The sequence below is a fragment of the Bufo bufo genome, chromosome 9, assembly GCF_905171765.1.
Source record: "Bufo bufo chromosome 9, aBufBuf1.1, whole genome shotgun sequence".
Lineage (NCBI taxonomy): Eukaryota > Metazoa > Chordata > Amphibia > Anura > Bufonidae > Bufo > Bufo bufo.
Window position 1 is genome coordinate 146508057 of NC_053397.1, and position 19691 is coordinate 146527747.

The 19691-nt window shown below is 44.6% G+C and overlaps 1 protein-coding gene across 2 annotated transcripts in view; it reads right to left on the bottom strand.

Moving 5' to 3' along the window:
• The window catches only part of UBN2 (ubinuclein 2), a 140805-nt gene that overhangs the window by 65373 nt on the left and 55741 nt on the right, over nt 1-19691 (bottom strand). For both annotated transcript variants that reach the window (XM_040406645.1, XM_040406644.1), the window contains 6 exons: nt 17018-17147; nt 14050-14168; nt 11135-11248; nt 10836-10979; nt 10701-10751; nt 8443-8485 (listed from right to left, as the gene is read on the bottom strand). In XM_040406645.1, the coding sequence (XP_040262579.1) occupies nt 8443-8485; nt 10701-10751; nt 10836-10979; nt 11135-11248; nt 14050-14168; nt 17018-17147 (601 nt within the window). The remainder of the gene's footprint in view (nt 1-8442; nt 8486-10700; nt 10752-10835; nt 10980-11134; nt 11249-14049; nt 14169-17017; nt 17148-19691) is intronic.

The window sequence follows — 19691 nt, forward strand, 5'->3', positions numbered from 1 at the left end:
AACAGCTTCTACCTAGTGTCAACGCCTCCTAGAGGACATTGCTATACCCACGGTCCCTGTGTCCCCCAATGAATATGGGTGAGAAATCTCTATACCCCTAAGTGCGCACGCGCGGTGTACGAACTACTTTTATCGCGGCGCTGCAATAATTCTTTGCTAAGCCGGTGGATGTGCGCTAGCGCAGCGCACACCCTCCTCCAGCTGATTCCTTGGCGATCTTGTCACTTCCGGTATAGACTTTTGGCAAGGTATAGAGATTTGGCAGAACACAGTCTCCTCCCTCCCCTGTTGATTGACAGGTTTCTTTTCCGCTACACACAGAACTCCTCTCTGGGAGCCAGGGTTACCAACCGTCCCGATATAGAGATAGATACTACAATAATGTGGCTGCATAACTGGGGATGTAGCTGTGCTCAGAATTAAGCAATCACATTGAAAATCCTGTTAAATAGGAGTCTACATACACCTGCTATCATTTAAAGCGCCTCTGATTAACCCTAAATAAAGTTCAGCTGCTCTAGTTGGTCTTTCTTGAAATTTTCTTAGTCGCATCCCACAGCAAAAGCCATGGTCCACAGAGAGCTTCCAAAGCATCAGAGGGATCTCATTGTTAAAAGGTATCAGTCAGGAGAAGGGTACAAAAGAATTTCCAAGGCATTAGATATACCATGGAACACAGTAAAGACATCATCAAGTAGAGAAAATATGGCACAACAGTGACATTACCAAGAACTGGACGTCCCTCCAAAATTGATGAAGACGAGAAGAAAACTGGTCTGGGAGGATACCAAGAGGCCTACAGCAACATTAAAGGAGCTGCAGGAATATCTGGCAAGTACTGTCTGTGTGGTACATGTGACAACAATCTCCCATATTCTTCATATGTCTGGGCTATGGGGTAGAGTGGCAAGACGAAAGCCTTTTCCTACGAAGAAAAACATCCAAGCCATGCTACATTTTGCAAAAACACATCTGAAGTCTCCCAAAAGCATGTGGGCAAAGGTGTTATGGTCTGATGAAACCAAGGTTGAACTTTTTGGCCATAATTCCAAAAGATATGTTTGGCCCAAAAACAACACTGCACATCACCAAAAGAACACCATACCCACAGTAAAGCATGGTGGTGGCAGCATCATGCTTTGGGGCTGTTTTTCTTCAGCTGGAACTGGGACCTTAGTTAAGTTAGAGGGAATTATGAACAGTTCCAAATACCAGTCAATATTGGCACAAAACCTTCAGGCTTCTGCTAGAAAGCTGAACATGAAGATGAACTTCATTTTTCAGCATGACAACGACCCAAAGCATACATCCAAATCAACAAAGGAATGGCTTCACCAGAAGAAGATTAAAGTTTTGGAATGGCCCAGCCAGAGCCCAGACCGAAAAAATCTGTGGGGTGATCTGAGGAGGGCTGTGCACAGGAGATGCCCTCGGAATCTGACATTTGGAGTGTTTTTGCAAAGAAGAGTGGGCAAATCTTGCCAAGTCAAAATGTGCCATGCTGATAGACTCATACCCCAAAAGACTGAGTGCTGTAATAAAATCAAAAGGTGCTTCAACAAAGTATTAGTTTAAGGGTGTGCACACTTATGCACCCATATATTTTATTTTTATATTTTTTCTTCCCTCTACCTAAAAGATTTCAGATTTTTTGAGTTGTACAGTTTATAGGTCACATTAAAAAGGTGGAAAAAGTTCTAAAATGATTTGTCTTTGTCTAATTTTTTTTTACATCACAGAAACCTGACATTTTAACACACTTGATTTATAGACATAAATAATCTTATGTCCGTAATTTTGGAATAAGTTGTCCAGAAAAAAAAGAAAAATTCGGGTTGGCAACCCTGTTGGGAGTGCTGGTGCCCTGTAGGCTTAGGCAGGGAAGTATTATAAAAGTATGAATGCAGTCGTAGGTGCATTGTTTTATTTTACCATTTTTACTAAATAAAACCACATTTTACAGATTTTTTTTTAATTTAATAAACTTTATTAAACATTTATTATTTTTTTGTCCCAATAGGGTATGTAACAATGTAGTAGTTTGATCTCTTGGTATATACCTTGTATTACCAATGCATTATAGCCTATCAATATAACAGTGAGAGGCTGTTTTGTAGGTCTGGGTACCTTTTTGGTGCATCAGCATCCTGCGATTCTATAACTGCCTAGATGCTGTAGTCGCTATTGATGATAGCATCTAGAGGGTTAAACAGCTGGGACAGAGTTCTCTCTGATTCAGGCCATTACAGCGGGAACCCAGCTTCAGTCGGTGCCAAGCTCTCGCAGCGTTCATGGGGCCTGTTATCCCCCTGTAGGGACAGGTGTAATAACGAGATTTTTGTATAACTTACCAGTAAAATCTTTCTCGCTCTTCCTTGGGGGACACAGGAAACCTTGGGTGAAAACTGTTAAGCCCCTCCTCCAGCAGCTATACCCTCAGCCTGGAGAGAGAGACTACCAGTTGCATGTCCAAGTAGTGAAAGAAAGGAAATGACCAACCAAGTAAAACCAACAAGTCAACTACCCGACAGGGGCAACTAAACCGTAACAGTAAACCAGAACAATGGGTGGGTGCTGTGTCCCCCCAAGTAAGAGCGAGAAAGATTTTACTGGTAAGTTATACAAAAATCTCGTTTTCTCGCCCAATTCCTTGGGGGACACAGGAAACCTTGGGACGTTCAAGAGCAGTCCAAGAGGGGAGGGACTACAGCCCAAGGCGAAAAAAAAACACCGGAGGTATCAAGAAACTGCCGTCTGCAAGACCAGGCGGCCCAAAGCAGCATCCGCCGATGCATAGGTGTTTACCCTGTAGAACTTGGTGAAGGTGTGCAAGGAAGACCAGGTGGCCGCCTTACACAGTTGTTCAACTGAAGCCCAATGCCTCTGAGCCCAAGAGGCACCGACCGCTCTGGTAAAATGAGCGGTAACGCCAAAAGGCGTCTCTTTGCCCTTGGCGCGGTAAGCCTCAGCAATAGCCATCTTGATGAAGCAGGCAATAGACACCCTGGACGCCGCCAACCCCTTGCGCGGACCTTCCGGAACCACAAAGAGTCAGTGCGCCGAAAGGGTCCGGTGACTTCCAGGTAAATCTTCAGGGCCCTAACAACATCCAGGCGGTGAAGCTCCCGTTCGAGGATGAGAAGGAGACGGACATAGGGAAGGGAGGACGAGGTCCTCATTGAGGTGAAAAGCGGAGACCACCTTTGGAAGGAAAGAAGGAACCGGACGGAGAACCGCCTTATCTTGGTGGAAGACCAAAAGGGGCTCCGTGCAAGAGAGTGCCGCCAATTCAGACATCCGTCGAAGGGACGTGATGGCCACAAGGAACATGACCTTGCAGGACAAAAGGCGAAGAGAAACCCTCCACAAGGGCTCGAAGGGGTTGGACTGGAGTGCCGCGAGCACAACATTAAGGTCCCAGGGTTGAATGGGACAGCGATACGGGGGAACAGAGTGAGCGACTCCCTGGATAAAGGTTATGACGGGCCCGAGAGGGGCCAGAGGATGGAAAGTGCCGAGACCTGACCCTTCAACGAGCCGAGACCCAGACCGAACTGCAAGAAGGACAAGACCGTGGGAAGTGAAAAACGAAGGGGATTAACATCCTGATTTTCGCAAAAACCCAGGTAAGACCGCCAGGTCCGGTAGTAAATCCTGGACGAGGCCGGCTTTCGTGCGCGGATCATGGTACGGACCACATCTGCCGAAAAACCCCGTCGTGTTAAAACTGCAGTCTCAATAGCCATGCCGTTAAACGTAACGACTCTAAATGCTGGTGGAAGATCGGCCCTTGAGAGAAGAGGAGGTCTTCTCTTAGAGGCAGCGGCCAAGGCGCGTCTCCCAGGAGCAGCATTAGGGCAGTTTCACACGAGCGGATGCCGTGCGTGACATCCGCTCCGTGAATGACAGCCAAGACCCGATGCACACTGCAGAAGCACGGAGCATTAACATAACTGATAATGCTCCGTGCCTCTCTGTGATCTCTTTACTACGAAATCACAGTGACAACTTTATCTCACTGTAATTTCGTAGTAAAGAGATCACAGAGAGGCACGGAGCATTATCAGTCATGTTAATGCTCCGTGCTTCTGCAGTCTGCATCGGATCTTGGCTGTCATTCACGGAGCGGATGTCACGCACGGCATCCGCTCGTGTGAAACAGCCCTAAGGTCGGCGTACCAAGGCCGGCGAGGCCAATCTGGGGCTATCAGAACCGTAGGCATGCCCTCTGACGCAATTTTCTGGAGAACCCGTGGCAGCAGAGGGAGGGGCGGAAACACGTACAGAAGGGGAAATTCCGTCCACGAAAGAACGAGAGCGTCGACGCCGTACGCCCTCGGGTCCTTAGACCTGGACAGGAAGGTGGGGAGCTTGTGGTTGAACCTGGAGGCCATGAGATCCACATCCGGACGACCCCAACGGAGGCAAATGAACTCGAACACGTCGGGATGCAGAGACCACTCGCTCGGCTCGATCGTCGTTCGGCTGAGGAAGTCCGCCGCCCAGTTGTCCACCCCCGGAATGTAAATGGCCGACAGGGCCGGAACATGAGTTTCCGCCCAATGGAGCATGTGAGACACCTCCCGCATAGCCGCTGCACTGCGAGTGCCCCCTTGATGATTTATATACGCCACGGCCGTGGCGTTGTCCGACTGGACACGATCGGGGTGGCCCCGAAGCAGTGGAGTCCAATGCCGGAGCGATAGGAGAATCGCTCTCAGTTCCAGAATGTTTATCAGCAGTTTAGACTCCGATGGAGACCAAGTGCCCTGGACGGACCGGGGAGGAAACACCCCCCCAACCCTGCAGACTGGCATCGGTGGTAACCACCAACCAGGACATCGGGAGAAAGGATTTTCCTTGGAGGGGAGTCCGTAACCACCAGAGGAGGGAGGTCCAAGCATGGGGAGGAAGGGGGAAGGTCCGAAATCAGACTCTCCGGAGACTTGTCCCAGGCAGACAGAATTGCCGTCTGGAAGATGCGGGAGTGATATTGCGCGAAAGGAATCGCTTCGAAACAGGACACCATCTGTCCCAATACCCGCATGTTGGACCAGAAGGACGGACGGCGGTGGAGAAGCAGGGTCCGAACCGAACGGTGAAGGAGCTGACGCTTTTCTAGTGGGAGCCAAACCTCCGCCGCTTCTGTATCCAGTAGCATCCCCAGGAAAACGAGTTGTCTGGATGGGGTAAGTGAGGACTTGGGAAGGTTGATTATCCAACCGAACCGCTCCAAGGTTTGCAGCGTGATGTTCACGCTGGTGGACGACTGGGAAAAGGAGGGGGCCTTGATGAGCAGATCGCCCAAGTAGGGAAGTAGAAAAACGCCCCTGGAGCAGAGCAAGGCCAGGACAGGGGCAAGGATCTTGGTGAACACCCGAGGAGCCGACACCAGGCCAAAGGGGAGGGCGACAAATTGATAATGGTCTTTCTCCACCGCAAAGCGAAGGAAATGCTGGTGACACCGAGCGATCGGGACGTGGAGGTAAGCATCCTGGATGTCGATAGAAACTCCCCTCTTTCCAGAGAGGCCACCACGGATCTGAGGGACTCCCATCCTGAACCGCCGAAGACGGAGAAAACGGTTTAACCGCTTGAGGTCCAATATAAAAGTCTTACCGAACCTTCTTTTTTGGGGACCACAAAAAGGTTTGAATAGAACCCCTTGAATCGGTCCCTTAGAGGAACGGGAGTGATCACTCCTTTGTCCAGAAGGGTGTGAATGGCTTCGGAGAAGTCGGCTGCACACTGGGGACACGGGAGCGAAAGAAGCGAACCAGAGGGAGGGACGCAAATTCGATTTTGTATCCAGAAGATACAACTTCGAGAGCCCAGGCGTCGGAGACGTGCTCCTGCCAGATGTGCCTGAACAGGAGGAGTCGTCCCCCCACCTGGGTGGGTGGGGGTGCACCTTCAGGCGGGGGGTCTGCTTGGCTGAGGGAGGGCGAGCAGGCTGGGACTTACGCCAGGAGGGTTGAGTCCGAAAAAAAGGCTTTTTACGTCTATCCTGGGAAGAATTAGATGACGGACCGGACGCGGATCGAGGACCGGAGGCCCTGCGGGAGGACCTAAAGCGAGAGAAACCAGGACGGCCCCGGGTGGCGCTCTTGGTCCTAGGCTGGGGAAGATGGGTGCTCTTCCCCCCTGTGGCTTCAGAAATGATCTCGTCCAGGCGGGTCCCGAATAAGCGGGAGCCCGTGAAAGGAAGAACAGCAAGTGACCGTTTGGAAGTGGCATCCGCCATCCAAACCTTTAGTCAAAGTTCTCTCCTAGCTGAAATGGCCAGAGCAGAGGAACGGGCCATGAGGGCACCTGCATCAAGGGAGGGTTCACAAATGAATTTTCCTGCCTGAACAATGAGTTGGGCTAAGGAACCGAGGTCCTGAATGGAGACGTCCGAATCAAGTTCCTGATCCAGCTGGGAAGCCCATTCCGAGACCGCTTTTCCGGCCCAGGCAGAAGCAAAGACCGGCCTAAGGGCTGATCCAGAGGCGGTAAAGATGGCCTTTGTAAGGGATTCCATGCGTCGGTCCTCAGCGGACTGAAGAGAGGAGCCGTCCGCCACAGGAATGGCCGTGCTTTTAGACAAGCGGGCCACGGGAGGGTCAACCTTAGGCGGAGACGCCCAAGTGGAGATGCAATCCGCCGGGAAGGGATAACAGATATCCAACTTCTTAGGGGGGTAAAACGGGCATCAGGGCGAGACCAAGCCTTAGAGACTACCGACGAGAAGTCGGCATGGAGAGGGAATACTGTGGACGCCTGCTTGGGACACACCGGCCTTGTCAGAACTGGGAGGGTCATCGTGAATTTTAAAGGTGTCACGAATGTTTGTAATGAGATGGCCCACAGCAGAGGCCAGCTGGGACGGTAAAGCAGAGTCCATATCCCAATCCGCTAGAATGTTATGGCTGTCCAGGCTGGGGGCTGCTGGCACTAGGAATGAAAAATGTCGCTGCAGAGAAGTACCGGCCGTACCACACAAGAGCGACGCCGCGATCTCTGTGCGGCCGTCGCATTGCCGGCCGGCAGTTAAAGGGTGCCAGCCGTCCGGTGAAGTCTGCGGCCTGAGTGGGAGACCGCGATTCCATATGGCCAGAGTCTACCTCCTTAGTCCCTGAGCAGCGAGCCGGCACTCCGCCCTAGCACAGTAAGGGAGAGTCTGCGTCACCCCTGCAAGTAAGAGAACGCCGCGATTCCCATGTGCAGACGTTCGCGATGCCGGCCGTCAGTGAAGTGTGCCGGCTGCCAGGTGCTGCGCTCGCGATTGTAGCCTGGAGCCTTAGGTGAAGGGTCTTGGGAGGAGAGCAGAGAGCAGGGGGGGGGGGGGGGGGCTGGAACAGCCACTCTCACCATCCTGAAGTCTTCACCCTCTGTCCATTTCAGCAGGGTCGACCCTTCAGCTGCTGGCACCGCAGTGGCAGGAAGCTGGAGAGGGGCTTGACGAGTGGACGACCCTTACGCTGGCGGGATGCAGGGGAGCTGGGCTGCCCTGGTCCTCCTTGTCTTCTGTGGGGGAGGCAGAAGTGTGGATGACCGGCACTGGTGCGGCTCGACCCCGGGAGAAACAGAGAGGTCCAGGCGTCTCTGTTGTCCCTGTAAAAAATAAAATAAAATCTAAAGTAAAAAATGAAGGAGAAAAACAGCCCTGCAAAGCAGGGAGTGTCTTGCCTCCTTGGACACTAAGCAAAAAACTGTCAGTCTCTCTCTCCAGGCTGAGGGTATAGCTGTGGAGGAGGGGCTTAACAGTTTTCACTTAGTGTCACGCCTCCTAGGAAGCTGAGCTATACCCAAGGTCTCCTGTGTCCCCCAAGGAATTGGGTGAGAAATATATATCATTTGTACACTCACAAAAACCCTATTGTGGAGGAGCAGCGTTTGAAATTACAATTGTAGTATAAGCTGTATTACAACAGCTGAAATACGCTTTTTCCCCCTCCACACTGAATTGTTAAAACTTTACCTTTACTGTTTAACATTAATACCAAAATCTAACAATTTAATGAGAACCTAAACGTTAAAACTTTCAGGGTGAGCTATTGCTCTCTCAGAGATTCTGTATACTCTTAAATGATGCTCACTGCCTGCAGACACTGTGGCCTCTTCAAACAGCTGATTGGAGGGCGTTTTTAAAGTGAGACCCCAATGATCTGATATTGATGACCTATAGCCTGAGGCTGGGTCATCAGTATTTTACGCCCGAAAATTACCTTCAATATAACAGAAATTATATTAATGCTGTCTAACGCACACATAAGAGAAATTAAATATCATTAACATTACAATGGCATAAACCACCAAAGACAAATCTACTATTATACCAACCTACAAGCCAGACTAATAATAATAATAATAATAATCCAAACTAAATAAGTACAAATATTAATGTAATGGCACATGAATTGGGTACATTCATCTGTTCAGCTAAATATAAATGAATACCTTAGTTTTCAGTTTTGGGACCAAAATTACTTTCTTCTTAGCTCTACAAGTAAAACAGAAAAAATAAGCAAAATTAAATCAGCAACACTTAAAGGGTTATATCCACCCTGTGGATAGGGGATATCTATTAGATCAGCATGGGTCCCACCTATTAAAAGAATGGGTACCCTATAAAGCTCAGAGCGTCCCCAAAATGAACTGAGCGGCAGCTCAGGCATATCAACTTCCGCTCCATTCATCTCTATGGGAGTTCCAGAAATAGTTGAGCGTTGTCCTCGGCAATCTCTGCAACTCTCACAGAGATAAATGGAGTGGCAGTGCGCAACTTGTCATTTCAGGCCACTCTAAGGGAACGTTCACATGGCAGCTTTTTAAGCCTTTCTCAGTGCAGTGACGGCATTGAGATAAATGGGAGGCAGAGTGGACACAGCCGTCGGCGGCGGGTTTTCGCCAAAATATGAGTTTTTTCCCTTTTGGCCAGTTCACACAGTTTTTTGGTGCTGATTTGAGAGTGTCTCTGCCACAAAACCAGCTTCAAAACAGTCTCAAAACAGCCTCACATTAATATCAATGGGAAGCAGCACTTCCTTTTTTGTTTTTCTTTTACACATGTAAAAAAAGAAGCAGCTCGGGTCAGAACCAGCGCTGAATCAGCCATTGAAATGAATAGGAAGCAGAAAAAACAGTTCCAGGCGTTTGTGTGTTTTGCACATGTCGGAAAGAAAAAAAAAAAAAGAAAAAAACGTGCACCCCGCACTTATTTTTTTTAAGCATGGATTTCAAAACCGGTAGGACCTCCACCATTCTACTAGTTGGTGAATAACTTAAAGGGGTTGTCTCACTTCAGCAAATAGCATTTATTATGTAGAGAAAGTTAATACAAGGCACTTACTAATGCATTGTTATTACCCATATTGCTTCATTTGCTGGCTGGATTCATTTTTCCGTCACATTATATGCTGCTCGTTTCCGTAGTTACGACCACCCTATAATCCATCAGCAGAGGCCGTGCTTGCACACTACAGGAAAAAGTACCAGCCTATGTGCGGTCCCATGGTCCTGGCCACCAGAGAGGCTGGCACTTTTTCCTTTAGTGTGCAAACACGGCCCCACTGATGGTGGCCATAACCGTGGAAACGTGCAGTGTTTGTGATGGAAAAATTGATCTACCCAGCAAAGGAAGCAATATGGATAATCACAATACATTAGCAAGTGCCTTGTATAAACTTTCTCTACATGATAAATGCCCGCTTGCTAAAGTGAAACAACCACAGAATACCCCTTTAAAGGGTTATTACCATTGTGACATTCATGGCACATTCTCTGGAACCTGCAGCTATCTCAAGAACAGAGGCCCACAGACCCGTCTCACATACCCATGCCTCCATTCAATTCTATAAGTGTTCTGAAAAGTAAGGACAGGTCTAGTCACATTGGAAATTAATGCTGGATTCGGCAAGTGCAGTAGTGTTCCAGAATTTTGATCCGAAAATGTATTTTGTACAAGGGACAGAACTGTAAGACATCCTGATTGCTTTCCATTTAGAATGTATTGGGACAAAACAGAAGCGTTTGTTTTTCCGGTATTTAGACCCTTTACCGGATTTGTTCATAGATTTTTAAAAGCAACTATAAAGAAACTTTGTAATATATCTTAGTACACGTTTTCTCCTCAGCAGCACAGTGGAAAAAAGAGTCCCTCCCACTCGATGGTGACATACAAATGTGGGGGGCGGGTGCTGACCATTTCACCCAGCCGGCACCCAGCCTCAATGACAGGGCAAGCCTTGGCTGCCATGGTAAGCTCCATGCTGCTGTGTGCACAAAGCACAGGGACAGTGTGAAGTCCTATTCACCCTAATAGAACTCCATTAGGGTGATTAGGACAAGGGTTCTAGCCCCTTAAGGGGGCTGATAGTTATTAAATAAAAAGGTAAAAAATAAAAGTTGAAATTATTTTTTTAAAATACAAAATAAAATAAAAAATCACCCCCTTTCCCAATTTTACATATTAAATTTCAAAACAATAAAAAATAAGGATATTAGGTATCGCCACACCCAAAAAAGTCCCAACTATTAAAATATTTTAAAATATCTCCTATGCGGTGAACGCCGTAACAGAAAAAAATAACAACCGTTCAATTCGCCATTTTTTGGTCACCTTGTGTTAAACCACCCAAAGGTGGTGTAAAGCCACGCAAAGGTTCATCATATCTGTCAACCTTTGTTGCACAGCTGTATGCACAGTATGTACTTACGGAGCAGAAGTGAGGTGATTATGCACACTGCGACTCTCCTTAAAGAGCATTCTATCAAAATAAAATGAAAAAAAGTCAAACAGCTCATCTCATAAAATTTTGCATTGCAATGTAGTAAAACTGAGTTACTATTACCTGGATTGCATCCAGCCTTTTGGCCATAAGGGTTTAACTTCGGTTTCCATAAAGTTCTTCAAGTAGTCTTCAGCAGTCTGACTTTTACTGGGTTCAAGTTCATAGCATCCCAGTTTAATTTTTACTAGATTACAAAGTAAATTCCTACATGAAAAAGGCAGTGGATGAGAAAATGCGATGTTATTTTAAGCTGCTATACTAACAGCCACAAATATATTCCGAAGATTTATAATGACTATGAAAGCAAGGGCTGAAGAGAGAGCATGAAGTATTCCTGCTGTAGGCGAACATCATAATACCTTATTGTGTCATCCCAGCAGAACTTTTTCCTTGGACCCATTACTCTCTTTCCAGGCTTCTCTTCATCTTCCTCCTCTGAAGGATTACGTTCACGATCATCATCCGCTTGATGCCTATAGGTAAAAGAAGTCAAAGTTAAAATGAAAAACAAACAAAACTATAAATTTGATTCTTTTTCCACCAAGGTTTCTACCAAGACCCACAAAAAGCAATAAATTAATACTCCCCCTACTGGACCTTATAGTATCGAACAAGAACATACTTTGAAACAGTGACTATCCAAAAAAAATGAATGGGGGAAGACCTCCTAATCGTGTTTGAAATGTAGACCAAAGCGACTAGCACCTTCCTCTAACTCTACATCAACTACTTGGTGGCTAAATATCGTCACATGTTGTCACATCTCAAAACTAAGTACAGACCATTATGTTTTGGTGCATTTGCTTCATAAATAAGTCTAAAACTTGATGCAACATTGTGAACCAGAAAAGTGCCAAATTATATTTAATAAAAAGCTCTGTATGCAATCAACTAGCAAATCTGCCCCAATTTATTTTGGTCTTTAAAGTTTTACTGTACAGTTTGACCAAATATATATTGTTTGGATGCATTTTTCTCCATTTTCTATACAATAAACATTTTTCTTTCTTGTGATCACTTGTGGCCCTTACCCTTAAATTACAGTATACAGACCTTCTGATACATCTCACACACACACAGTAGCAGCTCTTGGGTGGGTCCAGACTCAGATTCCCATTACAGCTAGAATACTGTCCCAGCTCCCTTTCATTTAGGAGTGGCAGGGCTAAGTGGCAGACTTATCAGTTATATTTGCCACTTTGAGGTAGTGAAAAAGCTGCAAACTATACATTTGCGACTTCTGAAAAGCCATTTGCGCAAGAAAGTGTGCGCAAGTGGCGTTTCTCAGCTGGCCTCGCCACTTTCCCAAAAAGAGGGAGTGATGAGCGCCCAGCTACATTTATCATCTTTTACAACAGTTTTCTGGTGTAAATGAACACTGAAATCTATGCCAGCCATAGGCACACAGACTGCCGGACGCGGTGCCTAAATTTTGACGAGGCGAAAGCCTGGCATTAGGCTTGATCTTAAGTGTTTAGCCCACATTCATGTCTCCCAAATGAAGCCAAAGTCAGTCAACAGGAGCCAGTGTCAGTACACACTGCAACTGCTTCATTCTAACTATTATTACAACAAAAAATCCGCAGTAGGTGAATACCTATTTGTAACCAGATTACTCTATAGAATAATATAATCCACCCAAAAAAAAAAAAAAAAAGCACTATTGAAGTCCTTTAAAATTATTGCAATTTTCATTAAATATTATAAAAATACACAAATTCATAGTAACTACAGGGAAACTACAAAGTCACGCCAGATGCCTTCACCTGCAATAACAAATTACTAACATGAAAAAAGTCCATACACAGAGCAAAAACCTTATAGGGGTGTGGAATACTGGACTTAGCGTTGGTGAATGACTAATATAAAGTCCGCCATTGCACACTTGCACTTTAGGTAGGTCATGATCTGCTACAGGTTTCAGTCTATTATATGTGCCTTATAAATTACAAAATGGAGGTGATTGTTAAGTAGTAAGAGGCCATGTCATTTGTTATACAGTTATGGTATGGTAGTGACGGTTTATATTAGTCATTCACCAACGCTAAGTCCAGTATTCCACACCCTTACAAGGTTTTTGCCCTGTGTGTGGACTTTTTTCATGTTAGTAATTTGTTATTGCAGGTGAAGGCATATGGCGTGTCTTTGTAGTTTCCCTGCAGTTACTATGAATTTATGTGTATTTTTATAATATTTAATAAAAATTGCAATAATTTTAAAGGACTTCAATAGTACTCTTTTTTTTTGGTGGATTATTTCATTCTATTCTTTAACATAAGGAACTTTAAAGAATACCAATCATTTCAGGGTTAACACTATATCTGGCATTTATATATCTTGTATAAGACATTTTTCACTTCTGCAGCTCTTACAGTTTAGACAGAAACAGAAAAGAAAAGATCCTGCTCCCCTGACTTTTGTTGCGCAACAGCTTCAAAAGTGGCAGAAGTATGTGGGACATTATACAGTAATACAGAGCAGTAGAGCTAGGTCTCTAGTTGGGATGAGACAGCAGAAGAAGTGGCAGAAGTATGTAGGACATTATACAGTAATACAGAGCAGTAGAGCTAGGTCTCTAGTTGGGATGAGACAGCAGAAGAAGTGGCAGAAGTATGTAGGACATTATACAGTAATACAGAGCAGTAGAGCTAGGTCTCTAGTTGGGATGAGACAGCAGAAGAAGTGGCAGAAGTATGTAGGACATTATACAGTAATACAGAGCAGTAGAGCTAGGTCTCTAGTTGGGATGAGACAGCAGAAGAAGTGGCAGAAGTATGTAGGACATTATACAGTAATACAGAGCAGTATAGCTAGGTCTCTAGTTGGGATGAGACAGCAGAAGAAGTGGCAGAAGTATGTAGGACATTATACAGTAATACAGAGCAGTAGAGCTAGGTCTCTAGTTGGGATGAGACAGCAGAAGAAGTGGCAGAAGTATGTAGGACATTATACAGTAATACAGAGCAGTAGAGCTAGGTCTCTAGTTGGGATGAGACTGCAGAAGAAGTGGCAGAAGTATGTAGGACATTATACAGTAATACAGAGCAGTATAGCTAGGTCTCTAGTTGGGATGAGACAGCAGAAGAAGTGGCAGAAGTATGTAGGACATTATACAGTAATACAGAGCAGTAGAGCTAGGTCTCTAAGTGCCTTTGTGCGCCTATGTGTTTCTCTCTCGGCAGCTGCTCCTACCTTCACTTGCTTGTCTCCTCCCAAGAAAAACTTATAAGGAAAACAACTGTAACCTGGTCCCTAAGTGTATATAGACACATACTTGGCATTTCTAGCTTGGTTATGTGCTTGACAGTCTTCCTGGTATCTGTTCAGTTGGCCTGGCATCACATTGCTGATGGCAGTTTGCAGTTTTTGTAGTGGCTCTTTCAGTCGATCATCCTGGCAATGAAAAGACAGTAACTGTAAAGATACAGTATGTGTGTGTGTGTGTGTGTAACAACTAAGGCAGACCTGCTTATAGCAGTAGAACATGATGTTGGACAAAAACTAATAAAATACAGTCCCATAAAAACATTGTAATTTAATGCCAAATCATTCCTTTATAATTAAAGGGGTTCTGCAGTTCTTTTAAACTGATGATCTATCCTCATAAGCAAGTAGCCTTATAATTTTTTTTCCTTTAAACCCTTCATTTTCATTTTTCACTCCCTGCCTTCCCAGAATCATAACTTTAGTTTTCTGTTAAAATGTTTGCCATCAGCAAAACCTTCTGGGAAGTAAAGAGGCTAATAAAACAAAGAATAAGCTTACTCACCTGCTACAGGTCTCCATTCCGATGGACCGGAAGAAAGGAATGCCTGGCGACGTGAGATCATCCATTGGGGGGGACTGGTGCACCAAGTTCAAAACTACCAGGGGGCAATCTGCTGAACAATAACTGCACTGATGGTGCGAACCCTGCATCATTAGTGCAGTTCGAAAGCTTAGAAAGAAAGCATCACAGGTCCTGAACCTTCTAAAAGTAAGGCCCCTTTCACACGAGCGAGTTTTCCACGCGGGTGCAATGCGTGACGTTAACGCATAGCACCCGCACTGAATCTTGACCCATTCATTTCAATGGATCTGTGTACATGAGCGTTGTTTTTCACATATTAGTTCTGCGTTGCGTGAAAATTGCAGCATGTTCTATATTCTGCGTTTTTCAAGCAGCCCTGGCCCCATATAAGTGAATGGGGCTGCGTGAAAAACGCATTGCATCCGCAAGCAAGTGCGGGTGCGATGCGTTTTTCACTGATGGTTGCTAAGAGATGTTGTTTGTAAACCTTCAGTTTTTTATCACGCGCGTAAAATACGCATCAAAACGCATTGCACCCGCGCGGAAAAAACTGAACAACTGAACGCAATCGCAGACAAAAATGACTGAACTTGCTTGCAAAATAGTGCGAGTTTCACTGAACGCACCCTGAACGCATCCGGACCTAATCCGTCACGCTCGTGTGAAAGAGGCCTAAAGGAACTGCATTGTCAATGATGTAGCTCTGAGGTTAAGAGGGTACAGATGCAAGACCTGTGATAGAATATACAAGAAATGCAGGAGAAGCTCTCTCATTCCGTGGTTGAGACTGGAATGGAGTGGGTTTAACCCTTTCTACCCGGGCCAGTTTTCACCTTCCTACCCAGGCCATTTTTCACCTTTCTGACAGACATGTGTCACTTTGTGTGGTAATAACTTTGGAACACTTTTACTTATCCAAGCTATTCAGAGACTCTTTTCTCGTGACACATTGTACTTCACGACAGTGGTAAATTTGAATCAATATAAGTTTCCTTTATTTATAAAAAAAATAAAAAAATAATCAAATTTACCCCAAAATTTGAAAAACTTCACAATTTTCTAAATTTGAATTTCTCTACTTTTAAGACAGATAGTAATGCCTCACAAAATAGTTATCAGTCATTCCCCATATGTCTGGTTTATGTTGGCATCATTTTGTAAATGTCATTTTATTTTTTTAGGACGTTAGAAGGCTTAAAAGTTTAGAAGCCTTTTTTCAAATTTTCAACAAAGTTTCCAATTCAGATATAAAGTGATTTTGAGGGGCTTACATAATAGAAAGCACCCATAAATGACCCCATTTTAGAAACTACACCTCTCAAATTATTAATAACTGATGGTACAAACTTTGTTAACCCTTTAAGTGTTCCACAAGAATTAAAAGAAAATGAAGGCGAAATAAAAAAAAAAAATGTATGTCGGTTTTCCATGTTAATTAATTTGGTCTTGCAACACAGCAAGGGTCAACAGCAAACTAAACCTCAATATACATTACTCTGATTCTGCAGTTTACATTAATACCCCATATGTGGTAGTAAACTGCTGTCAGGGCACATGGAAGTGGTCAGAAGGAAAGGAGCGCCATAAGGTTATTGGAGGTAGATTTTGCTAGAAAGGTTTTTGGGCACCATTTTGTATTTGAAGAGACCCTGACGTATCCCTACAGTGGAAACCCTCAAAAAGTGACCCCATTTTGGAAACTTCACCCTTCAAATAATATATTAAGGGGGGTACTGAGCACTTTGACCCCCTAAGCGTTTTACGAAATTTGAAAACACTTGGCTGTGAAAATGAAAAGTTTTATTTCTTCCAATAAAATTTTGCTTTAGCCCCAAATTTCTCATTTTCACAAGGGGTAACAGGAGAAAAAGCACCCCATAATTTGTTACCCATTTTGTCCTGAATACGGCAACACCCCATATGTGGTGGTAAACTGCTGGAGGAGCACATTGCAGGATTCAGAATGAAAGAAGTGCCATATGGCTTTTGCAGTGCAGATTTTGATGGAATGGTTTATGGGTGACCTTTTAACTGGTACCATTTTACGGTACATAAGACTTTTTGATCGCTTGGTATTACACTTTTTCTGAGGCAAGGTGACAAAAAAAAAAAAGTCTTTTGGCATATATTTATACTTTTTTTTTTACAGTATTCACCTGAGGGGCATATAAGGTGATATTTTTTTTATAAAGCAGGTTGTTACGGACCCAATATGTCTTATTTTTTTTTGTTAAGTTTTACACAGTAAAAAAAAAAAAAATCTATAAAAAAAAACTATAAAAAATCCAGCACTGGCTTTAACTTCAAACACTGCAAATGATTCCAGACCGCTAGAACCCATCAACTACATACCACAAAGAAAAATGCAAATGGCTTTTAATGGGCAGTAAAGAGATACATATAAATATATATGTCTATTTGCACAAAACCATATATTCTGAACATAAAATACCTGTATGTGAAGGTGCAGTTTCTTCAGTCGTTTCACAAGAGTATCCTTTGTGCATGGTACAAATGCTTCGATATAACCATAAACTCCATTTCTATTCGCTGGGCCAAGTTCCTGCAGCTGCAACTCAATGCTGTCAGAAAATAACTAGGGTTCAGATTAATAAATTTCTGCAGTTTCACAAAGAATCACATAAGCCATATTACATAGGTTTGCCCTTTTACTGAATTTAGTCCGCTTGCAGTTCAGGATCATAACTCACCGAGAAATGACTGTACTCCAGTTACATGAGTTTACAGTATTACTGTACAAAACATGTATATGGTGTTTTCAAAACCAAAGTCCACATGCAGTGGAATGAATCTCTATGGAAAATCAAACAGGTTGCAGATTTAAAATTATGTTACAAACATCACAGATTTTCACTCCTTTAAGGTACAGAGCTAAATATGCTATGAACCCATAGTGAAAAAATTTCCATGTGTTACCGTATTTATCGGCGTATAACACGCACTTTTTCCCCCTGAAAATAGGGGGCAAATCATGTATGCATGTTATACGCCGATATTCATTGCGCTGTATGAGCCGGGAGAGAGGAGGGGCTGGAGTCCGTAACTAGGGGCGGGGCCCGGTGCAGTCACTGTACTCTTACACCGGGCCCCGCCGCTCACCAAAGTATTTATAAACGTGAATCCTTATCCTGTTATTAAGCTGCCCTCTCCCATGTTCCCATGTCCCCCCTGTATCCCCATAGCACTTAAGCTTCAATAGCAGGCAGAGCGGACGGCAGCAGTAACGTCACTCACTGACGTCGAGCGCCTGCTCCGCCCCCTTTATGAATGAAGCAGGCGGAGCAGACGCGCGACGTCAGTGAGTGACGTTACTGCTGCCGTCCGCTCTGCCTGCTATGGAAGCGTGTGAATCGTAAGTGCTGTGGGGATACAGGGGGGACATGGGAACATGGGAGAGGGCAGCTTAATAACAGGATAAGGATTCACGTTTATAAATACTTCGGTGAGCGGCGGGGCCCGGTGTATTGGGGGACACTGTTATGAGGGGGATCTGTGGATGACATATAGCAGTGTCATCCACAGATCCCCCCCATAACCGTTCCATCCACAGATCCCCCCACCCCATAGCAGTACAATTTGAAATGGACACTGTTATGAGGGGGATCTGTGGATGACATATAGCAGTGTCATCCACAGATCCCCCCCATAACAGTTCCATCCACAGATCCCCCCACCCCATAGCAGTACAATTTGAAATTTAATTTTTTTCCTGAAATTTCCCTTAAAATAAAGGGTGCGTGTTATACGCCAGTGCGTGTTATACGCCGATAAATACGTATATAAAATGGTAGCAAAGAGTTTAAACAGCCAGTTAGTTTCACTCCTTTAATTTCAAATAATGTTTACCTTTAGGGTACCATTCACACAAGAAAGGGTGTCACTTATTAAACAGAAATAGGCCTATATCTGCGGACTCATCCCCACTCACGCCAGGTCTAAAAAATAAATTTAAAAAAGTGGGCGTGGTGTGGGCCAATAGCCCCGTCTCATTTACCATGGTCTACACCCGTTTTAGAAAATGGTCTAAATATAAGCCAGCTAGGAAGCTGTCTGACATTTAAAAGAAGCAGTGGATAAGCCAAAATTATGTAGAGGCCGGCACCTCTTTATAACTTCAAGAGCAGGACGTTATTAAGAGCGTAATAAATGTGCCCTAAAATCTTTATAGTAGCAGTAAAGTGGATGAGAGTTAAACAAAAATCAGCATGTCAATGCAAAAGATGCAATGCTTAGGCTACCTTCACACTAGCAGCAGGACGGATCAGACAGGCTGTTAACCCTGTCGGATCTGTCCTGACGTTATTTCGCTGCTCGGTCCCCAGTGCAGTGCACGGTGAGAGGCCGTCGGACATGCAGTACTTTTAGTCCGGCGGCCTCTCGCCGTGCTGCGCCGGAGCTCCTCCTCCGTCCCCATTATAGTCAATGGGGACGGAGCGGTGGCACGGCGAAATAGCGGTAGGACGGATCCTGCCGCTAGTGTGAAAGTAGCATTAGAGTGAAATCCATGGCAAATTCAAATGTGGATTTTAAGGGCGATTAGTCAAACATTTTCTTCAGCAAAGTACTTCCAGTGTGATCCGTAAAAAAGATGGGGATGTGCCACACTGCACGGAGGAGATATTGTAAACGCAGTTTTCAAACAAATCAGGTTCAGAAAAAGAAATCCGAACCAGATTCGCTCGGGCCTAATTATTGCTAAAAAAAAAATAAAAAAATAAAAAAAAAGTCATTTTTCTTTTTCACACCCAAGTGTTTCATAATTTGAGGAGTGCAGTTTCTACACATTTCTGGATGATTTATATTATGTAAAAGTCGATTTTGGACATTTTCTTTCAAATCTTAAAAATTGCTCCTAAAATTCTAAGCCTTCTAAGGTCCTAAAAAAATAATTTGCAAATTGATGCTCACATAAAGTAGACATACAATTTTATTTTGTGAGGTATCACTGTCTTAAGGCTAGGTTCACACCTGAGCGTTTTACAGCGCGTTCCTACGCGCTGTAAAACGCTCAGCAGGCAAAAACCAATGTTTCTCTATGGGCATGGTTCTCACCTGAGCGTTTTACAGTGCGTACGAACGCGATGTAAAACGCCCTACGCCCCAAG